A 9,794-nucleotide genomic window follows, 5' to 3' on the forward strand; every position below is an offset into this window, starting at 1 on the left:
TATTCTTGCCTGGAGAATCCCAGAGACAGAGGAGCCTGGTGGGCTGCTGTCTATGGGGTGGCAAAAAGTCAGATACTACTTTGTGACTAAACAACTTCAGCATAAAAGTCATTCTAACTAATGGAAGGTCCAAATAATTAAAGAGAGGTGTCTAAATTATTCTTAAGAAATCACCTTCCTTATGTCAGAGGAAGTACTGCAGGTCTTTTGAGATTTTTATTAAATTCCCCCAAGAATAGTAGGCACAGCTTGCCCTTAAAAAAAACCCTGAACCATAGTAGTAATGGCTTTTTCTATGCACATATGTATGGTGGCCCTAAAGGAACACTGTGCTTCTTTCCCAAATGGAGTTGCTTATCCATAGCTAAAAAGTCCCTCAACTGTTTAACAGATGGAATAGCCAGGTATATTTAAAAACAACAAAACTGTGCATCTTCTCCGATCCACGGGATGGACCACTATGATCTTTAAGTATTCATTATATGGCAGGCCCTCAACTCCATCTTCTGAGTAAGTTTATCCAGTATTATTCCTTTAGTTCTTTAAGCTTTGCTCAGATCAGATCAGTCGCTCAGTCGTGTCCGACTCTTTGCGACCCCATGAATCGCAGCACACCAGGCCTCCCTGTCCATCACCAACTCCCAGAGTTCACTCAGACTCACATCCATCGAGTCAGTGATGCCATCCAGCCAGCTCATCCTCTGTCTTCCCCTTCTCCTCCTGCCCCCAATCCCTCCCAGCATCAGAGTCTTTTCCAATGAGTCAACTCTTCGCATGAGGTGGCCAAAGTACTGGAGTTTCAGCTTCAGCATCATTCCTTCCAAAGAAATCCCAGGGCTGATCTCCTTCAGAATGGACTGGTTGGATCTCCTTGCAGTCCAAGGGACTCTCAAGAGTCTTCTCCAACACCACAGTTCGAAAGCATCAATTCTTCGGCGCTCAGCCTTCTTCACAGTCCAACTCTCACATTCATACATGACCACAGGAAAAACCATAGCCTTGACTAGACAGACCTTTGTTGGCAAAGTAATGTCTCTGCTTTTGAATATGCTATCTAGGTTGGTCATAACTTTCCTTCCAAGGAGTAAGCATCTTTTAATTTCATGGCTGCAGTCACCATCTGCAGTGATTTTGGAGCCCCCCAAAATAAAGTCTGACACTGTTTCCACTGTTGCCCCATCTATTTGCCATGAAGTGATGGGTCGGATGCCATGATCTTCGTTTTCTGAATGTTGAGCTTTAAGCCAACTTTTTCACTCTCCACTTTCACTTTCATCAAGAGGCTTTTGAGTTCCTCTTCACTTTCTGCCATAAGGGTGGTGTCATCTGCATATCTGAGGTTACTGATATTTCTCCCAGCAATCTTGATTCCAGTTGTGTTTCTTCCAGTCCAGCATTTCTCATGATGTACTCTGCATATAAGTTAAATAAACAGGGTGACAATATACAGTCTTGACGAACTCCTTTTCCTATTTGGAACCAGTCTGTTGTTCCATGGCCAGTTCTAACTGTTGCTTCCTGACCTGCATACAAATTTCTCAAGAGCCAGATCAGGTGGTCTGGTATTCCCATGTCTTTCAGAATTTTCCACAGTTTATTATGATCCACACAGTCAAAGGCTTTGGCATAGTCAATAAAGCAGAAATAGATGTTTTTCTGGAACTCTCTTACTTTTTCCTTGATCCAGCGGATGTTGGCAATTTGATCTCTGGTTCCTCTGCCTTTTGCAAAACCAGTTTGAACATCAGGAAGTTCACGGTTCACATATTGCTGAAGCCTGGCTTGGAGAATTTTAAGCATTACTTTACTAGCGTGTGAGATGAGTGCAATTGTGTGGTAGTTTGAGCATTCTTTGGCATTGCCTTTCTTTGGGATTGGAATGAAAGCTTTGCTAAACAACAACAAAAAAAAGTGTTTTGTTTTTCTAAGTTTAGGAAAATTAATTAGTCAATTTTCCAAAAGTTCCGTTTCCATCTCACAAACATGAATCAATGAATTTTTGGAATGTGTTTGTCTGAAAAGAATGTGTTTGTATTTTTTAATGAAAATTTAATTTGGGGGATCCAATAACTCCAGCATGGTCATCTGTAAATCAACTTTTTTTGTAGTGTCAAATTAGTTTGAAACAACAGGCAAATAAGCATATTATTTTACTTAAAATGTCATGCAAACGGGGAATGACAGCCTGAAACTGTTATGAAGTCACTAGCATCAAGGCTAATGGTGACTAAATAACAAAGACCTGTTATTCCCTTAAACCTAGCTTAAATAATACTGAAAATCTACCAAAAAAATACTACATTGTCAAAGTCTTGGATGCAAGAGTGTGATTTAGCATTTTCACTTCTATGAAGCACTATGAACTGGGTACCAGTACCGTAAAATGTATGAATGACATTTAAAAATTCAGTCTATTCTCTATGATTTGCACTAATGAAGAATAAATGGTATACTAAACTAAACCCATAATTAATCCAAAATAATTGATATCTTATCCAATTCATTACTTAGGAGGAAGCACTAAAATCGTCTTCTTCTTGCTTCTTCCCAACCTTTGGTAAAAGTGCGAAAGATCAGTGAAAAGACCAAAAGGTTGGCAGCAGGCGCAGAAAAGAAAAACAAAGCAAACAGCTGGATCCGAAAACTCAGTAATCAGCCTCTGAAAATGCAAAGCTATTTGGGAGAATTAAAACGCAAATATTATGAAAACCTTGGGACTGAGTTTTAAATATGTCCCTTTTTATAAGATTTTGATGTCTGATTGATGTAACAGTTCTCTATGATGGGTAATGTGGAAAGAGATGACAGAAGTTAGCCATCTTAAGCTCAGGAATGTAGCACAGAAGTGTTAATTAACACACAAGGAACACTGATCACAAGTAAAACTCCATAACATTAAATAAAACATAAGTACTAGAGATGTCTTCAAAAATTACTGTGTAGTGTACAGAATGGTTTATTATACTGGATTCCTTCTCCGGTAGCAGCACTAATGAGAGAGAGAGAAAGAGTCCTGCATTCATATCTCAACCGAATGGGAAAACCCAATCAGGAAACCTTTTTCACAACAGTTGGCTATCAGTCTCAGAGAGATATGTAGGAAACAACTCTGTACAGCTCCATTTCACTAAACTTCTCATCCTGCTTTCGGAAATGTCAGTACACCATATCCATGGACTGTTTATTTTCTTCGTATCAGGTGGCAGAACACCTCCAAAGATTCTAACGACGCAGGATAGAAAGCATCAAACATGCTATCCCCCTGAAAACTCAGCTTCCCCTGATAAGAAACTCAGCCTGAAGAGCATTTTAGATTATGATAAATGACTAACTATGCTTTTACTTTTCTGATCATTGGCTACCCATTACTAAATAAAATGTACCACAACTAAAGAACATACATAACACAATTAAGTATGTATTGGTGCTTCTTGGCCTTCTTCTTTTTTAATGCTTCTTGAGAATTAAAAGACAAACACTTGTGAAGAGAAATGAAATTTCAAAAAGTTTTTCACAAACTTAAGGCACACCCTGTGTGGGCTATGGCAAGTTTTTCGAGAGATACTGTCAAATCCTACCACCCAGAAGAGCAGTAGAAGGATAAGCCAGAGAAAGGTTCATAAGAAAGATTCAGAAATGGTTTGACATAACAGGCTTGCAAAAACACTTGACTACAAAGCCAACAATTTACCTTCAACAGGATAAGCAAAGGCAAACCAGCTTCATTTATAAAGAGGTTTAGCCCTGGACTAGTATATTGATATTTCCTGTATCTCTTCCAGGAGGTGATGAGAAAGAACACTTTGGATCAGTTCAGTTGCTCAGTCATGTCCGACTCTTTGCAACCCCATGGGCTGCAGCACTACAGACCTCTCTGTCCATCACCAACTCCCAGAGCTTGCTCAGACTCATGTCTATCGATGCCATACAACCGTATCATCCTCTGTTGTCCCATTCTCCCCCTGCCCTCAATCTTTCCCAGCATCAGGGTCTTTTCCAAAGAAAAGACTAGAAATGCAAACACTTTGGATAGACTGTAGTTTTCTCTAAAACTCAGCATTTAATCTGCTTATTATCAAATAAACAACGTGATAAACTCTTAAGAGCAGAAATCACATAGATTTATGCAGTCTCTAAGCTGTGTATAAATTAAGCACACTGTTAAAGTTATGATAGTGCTGATAAGTAGAAAGGTCATGAAAACAGAATATATCCAGGTCAAGTAAACTACCACCATTTGGGATTCTGAAGGCTGCATCCTCATGCAGCATTTGGTATGCCTGAATGAGAATGAACTTGTCAATTGGAATTTATCTTAAAATTTTATCCAGGGGATCAGTTTCAAGTATAGAAAATGAACAATGTCTCATTCTGCTACAACAAGCAAAACTACTTCAGGAAAACCCATCTTTTCAACTGCACTGTTCTTACCAGCAACTCTTGGGGGTGGGGGCATGGGGGTGAGACCCTTCTGAATAAATAGTGTGTAGAGAAAGTCATTTAACTACATGTCTAGAAACTATCTTTCACCTGAGGGAATGCAGCTTCAAACCCAGGCCTGGGCCATCTACTCTCTAACAGGCTATGATGTGTGTACTCAGTCACGTCCTGCTGTTTGCAACCCCATGGACTGTAGACCGCCAGGCTCCTCTGTCCATGGCATTTCCCAAGCAAGAACACTGGAGTGGGTTGCCATTTCCTTCTCCAGGGGATCTTCCCAACCCAGGGGTCAAACCCACATCTCCTGCCTCTCTTGCAGGTGGATTCTTTACCACTATGCCACCTGGGAAGCCCAGGCTATTATGGACCCATACAAAAACCTAAGCCCTTTCCAGGAGCCTGGAGCCAAGGAAGATTTCTGTCTCCTCACCCACCCTGCTTCTGGATTGCTTGCTTGTTTTTCATGTCTATGCTTGTAAATGTGAAAGGTAAGAAAACAAATCAAAAGAGGTAAGCCTTGATTATTAGACTGCCTTCTGAACCCAAATCAAGCAGAAAGAGAACTAATCGATATTTAGTACTTTAGACATATTGGCCCTAAGAAGGTAAACAATAGCAATAAAACAGAAAAAAAAATCCTATTCATCTTTATTTTTATCATCACCATTATTATTATCTGACTCTGGTTGACTGTTGCTTTTCTTTAAGGCCTTCCAAATAGCTCAATCTAAGAACAAAATATAATTGCTCTGTGCCCCCTCTCCCAGAGCCCAACTAAAATCCAGCTGCTAATTCAAGATCAACATTTTCTTTGCAACCTGTTCTCTCAAGATTTTTACCTCTTAAACAGGTCAAGTTGAAATACTCTTTCATTTCAGGGATCTATGTAAAATTTTGAACTAATTATCTTTAAAGCAAAAATAACTTGTAGAGGAGGATGTTAATTTGTTCCCCTTTATTTTATATGGTACATAGAATTTACATGCAACTCGGCTTAAGATTGGAGGCTGTTGATTTTCATTACACTCATCACACAAACTTGTGCCACGTATCAATGGGAGATGCACGTATGAAATACACTTGAAGCTAAAATATACTCCTGTACATCAGTCTCATCAATAAGCTAAATTATTGTCATAAAACTGACAGAAAAATGTTATTTTCAGGCAATCATTTTTCAAGTTTAGTTGTTAACTTGCTGAACTGGGATTCGCCATGAAATGTACAGCTTACGACTCGTCTATTCAAGTAAGCTCTATCTTTTCATTTTCAAAAGCAAGCTCTGGTTTGGGCTTGCTGCGTCCTTCCAGATAACATCAGGACCCTGTACTGTCTCCCACCTGCGGGTGTATCGTAACCCAGGCGCGCGCACCAGGAGTCCCCCTCCTCTCTACCCCTCCCAGGGCCCATATGGCCCCACGAGGGAACACAACCCAAACGCTAAAACTTTCTGGCTGCAAACTCTACTGCTCTCGCCTGCGATCAAAAGCGACCGGGCACCGGCTTTTGTTCCCGCGTTGCCCAGCTGGCGCGGTAGTCCTCCAATCCCGAAAGGTCGGCAGTGAGGCGGTGGGACTAAGATTTTGGAACCTCCCAAAAGAAGCCCATTCCTACGCAATCCGAGCGCGTGGAGCTTACAAAAAAAAAAAAAAAAACAAAACAGGAAAAGAGGGTGTAGCAGGCAAGGGTGACATTCCCAGTGCCTTTCAAATGCTACTTGAGTCTTAGGTACAAAAGTGAGTCTCCTCGTCCGTGGAAGGGCCTAAAGGGGGCGGGGAGTGACAGACGGCGCGGACCCGGAGAGAAATGGGTACCACCAGGGCACGCGAGATACAGTCGAGATGCAGGTCCGCCCCGCCTCCGGGTACAATCAGAAAAGCTAGGGTGTCAGTGGTTTTCGGCTTCCTGTTTGTAAAGCGAGAACCTCCCTCCTTGACTCTGTGACCGTCGTTCTTCCTCCCCACCGTGTCCGCCTCTTCGCGCACGGGCGCGGGGGGAGCGCGGGTCCCCAGGGGAGGGGCAGGGCCGCCAGGCGCAGCGCCCCTCCCAGCCGGGCGGCCTCCCGAGCCGAGCCCGGCGGCGAAGCGGACAAAGCGCCTCCCGCTCCCTCCCCCACGGCCGCGTTCCAGAAGGGAGGGGGAAGGCGGGCTCGAGGAAGGTGGGAGGAGGAAAAGAAGGGGGGGGCGGGGAGGCGAAGGAAAAGGAGGAGGGAAGGTGCTGCCGGCGGGACTGGGCAGGATCGCGCCGAGGAGGGAGGGGAGGGAGGAGGGGCTGGGCGGCCTCGCAGAACCCGGAGGAGGGAAGGATTCTTGAAGCCCAAGATAAACAAATTGTTCCTCTTCACGTTCGGGGTGGGGGGAGGTGGGGAGTGAGCGCAGTGGCCTCTCCTCTTCCCCTCCCCCCAGCCGGCTCTTTGTCACGGAACGCCCGGTGAAAGCCCGCGCCAGCACCCGCACCACCCCGGGCGCCTACGACCCTCAGACCGGGGACGTGCGCTATTGATACGCCGCACACCGACAGGGCCTCCCGCACCGCCGATCGAGGTGCGGTCTGCGGGGTAAACGGGCGAAGGCGCACGGCCCCGCTGCGCTCCTGGGTTCCCACCGCCCGCCCCACCCCGCACACGCGCGCAACCCAAACCAGGGCGGCGCGGCGGGGGAGGGGGCTGCAGACACCTTTCCCAAACTTCCGGCTCCCAACCCCCCCGCCCCAACCCCGAAAGGAAAGCCAAAGAACCGGAGAGTGGAGATAGGAGAAAGGATTCTACCCTCAGGGTTAGGGGGTGGGAACTGCCCCTTCCTCCCGAGAAGTTAAGCCATTGGCTGCTCCTCCTACCTCGAACCCACCCACCCAGCCATTTAAGCCTCTTTCACCTCCCCACTACCTTCCACTCCTCCAGGCTTATCAGACAGGCCCGGAAAGTTGGTGGGGAACGGGGCGGGAGACAGAAGCGGAGAAAGCTCTGTGCAAGCAAGTTTAAAAGGAGGAAGGGAGAGAATCCCCTGCGAAGTTGCGTGGCGGGGACTCTCGGCGCAAGCCCAGGGAGTCTCTCTCCCCTCCCGCCCCGGCGAGCCGCTCCTGCCTCGACCCTCGGGGCTGCTCCACCTGCCGGGCCAGCTGGGGGTCTCGAACCGCGAGGGAGCGCACCCGCGCCCCGCATCCGCGCGCGCCCTCACCGACGCGCGCGCGGGCGCGCGTCCACCCTCGCTTGTTTCTCACCCACTTCAAAGTTCATTCACAAAACTCTTAGACTTTCTCAGCCCAAAGTGGGTGAGCCGGGGAGAGGAGGCGAGAGCATCTCCGTCCCTCCTCCTCCCCACGGGGTTCGAGAGCCTGGTGCCCGCCCAGAATCTGCGACAGCATCAATTCCTCCCTACACCCAGCGGATGTGCTGAGCGGGGTGGGCGAAGGGGGACGGGTCTGGGGAGCCCAGGAGGCGAGGTGAGGGATGGGGTAGGGAGCGGTGAGGAGGAGGAGCGAGGTTTCAACTCGGTACACTCTTTCACATCGGTATCTAAGAAAGGGAGAGGGGGGTAAAACTTTTCCAGTGCCTTACTCCGACGCTCCTCTAGGCTCCCTCCGCCCCTTGCAGTCGTGACTGGCTTCCCCCCCTCTCGCCCCCTCTTCCCCAAATCTGACAACCCTGACAGATTAACAGGTAGCGGCGACGGCAGCTTTTACCTCAAAAAAGTTGACGTTAACCCTTCGGCTTCAGCCCACCTCGCCTGCCGTGCAAATCAGATCCCCGCGCCCCCTTGTTAAGAAGCTCCACGCGCCCCCCCCCCCTTCATGCGCGCGCCCAGTGCCCGCTGCCAGCGCGCCCTCACCATGATCAGCGTGTGGTTCCTCTGCTCCGCCGAGGCAGCCTCCGCATCTTGCTGGGGTTTGCTCTGGTGCTGTTGCTTGCCGGTGCCGGCGCCCGATTTCTTGGCCCTCTGTTCCAAGGTCCGCTGGTAGAGGTTCACGGTGTCCCGGCGCTCCAGCTCCAGCTGCTCCACCTGAGCCTGCTGGTACCTGTTCTCGCAGTTGACGTGGTGCCGCCGGCAGCCCTCGATGCGCTGGCGGAGCCGCTCCACCACCGTGCTGTGCTTGGGGACGGCCGCCGATCCGCCGCCTGGGCCCCCGGAGCCGCCGGTGCCGCAGCCGGCAGCCGGGTGATTGCTACACGGAGCAGCGGGAGTACTATTGGGAGTATTATTCACACCGATCCCGGCCCCGCCGAGGCTGCTGTTCAGGCTACTGTTGATGCAAATACTACTGCCATTCGCGGCAGCAGCGGGGGCTGCGAAATCCCCCATCCTGCTCCCCGGGCACACTATTTTGGAAGAACTTTTTTTATCCACCCCCTATCAGCCTCCTCCTTGGGTCCAAGGATTAAAATAGTTTAAGTGGAACGCGGGGGAGACGCAAGCACATGGATGGAAACAGCGATCCCGACCGGGCGAAAAAAAAAGGGGGGGGGGAGATTTTGGGGTGGTTTTTTGTTTCCTTTTTTTAAACTGTAAAGCTCGAGGGGAAAAAAGGGGGGGTGTTATCAGAATACCATCAGACACCTATCAACAAAAAGAATCACAACAAACTGAGCCAGCAGCAAATCGGGTTGCAACTCAAGGGAAGATCCGCTCTTCGCCTGCCTTCTTTTCATAATCCATTATTTTCTAATAAATTCCAAGAGATTTCCGGTGGTTGGCAAGCATTTTCTCCCTACGTACCGAAAAACACAACCCATGTACACACACAAGCATATGCCTCCAGTGCGGACACGCGCGACACACACTCACTCCACACCGCATCGGAAAACGGCAAGCTTGCTTATTGCATTTTCCTTCCACAAAAAAGTTTTGGTGTTTATGCCGCCCCGTGTTCTCAAAGTACTTTGGCTGCTCAGTTGCATTTCACAGGAACCTAGATATCGAATCCTCGGGCTGGGGGAAGTAAACACATGGACAGTCCGAGGCGACTGCAAAAGTAGATCGGTGAAGTCCTTTGCAAAACGCCGCGCGGAGAGCAGCCCCTAACGCTCGGCTGGGCTGCCGCTGCCGCCGCTGCTCCTGCCACCATCACAATGATCAACTGCTCGCCGCCGCCGCCGCCGCCGCCGCCGCCGCCGCCGCCGCCTCCTCCTCCTCCTCTCGCTCCTCCACCTCCTCCTCCTCCTCCATGCCAGCGGAGTGATATCAGGACGCGCGAGCTCAGTAAACACGGCAGCGGCGGCGGCTGGAGGCCGTGAGACAAGCCCGGGGACACGGCGCAAAACCCGGCCCGGACTCTCACCCGGCAGGAGCGGGCGCGGCGCGCACCGGCGCCCGGCACCCAGCTCCCGCCTCCCTCTGCTCTTCCTCCCCGCCCCTCGC

General features: G+C 48.9%; 1 protein-coding gene across 3 annotated transcripts in view; it reads right to left on the minus strand.

Moving 5' to 3' along the window:
- Positions 1–9,502, minus strand: part of MAML3 (mastermind like transcriptional coactivator 3) — a 459,612-nt gene extending 450,110 nt beyond the window's left edge. The window contains exon 1 of one of the 3 annotated variants that reach the window (XM_027567395.1): positions 8,268–9,502. In XM_027567395.1, coding sequence (XP_027423196.1) covers positions 8,268–8,738 — 471 coding nt within the window. In that variant the 5' untranslated portion in view covers positions 8,739–9,502. Of the gene's footprint in view, positions 1–8,121; positions 8,165–8,267 lie in introns of those variants that run through there. The other 2 variants (XM_027567394.1, XM_027567396.1) reach the window with 2 other exon arrangements.
- Between the last annotated feature and the right edge of the window lie 292 nt (positions 9,503–9,794).

The sequence above is a fragment of the Bos indicus x Bos taurus genome, chromosome 17 (assembly GCF_003369695.1).
Source record: "Bos indicus x Bos taurus breed Angus x Brahman F1 hybrid chromosome 17, Bos_hybrid_MaternalHap_v2.0, whole genome shotgun sequence".
NCBI classification, from domain to species: Eukaryota; Metazoa; Chordata; class Mammalia; order Artiodactyla; family Bovidae; genus Bos; species Bos indicus x Bos taurus.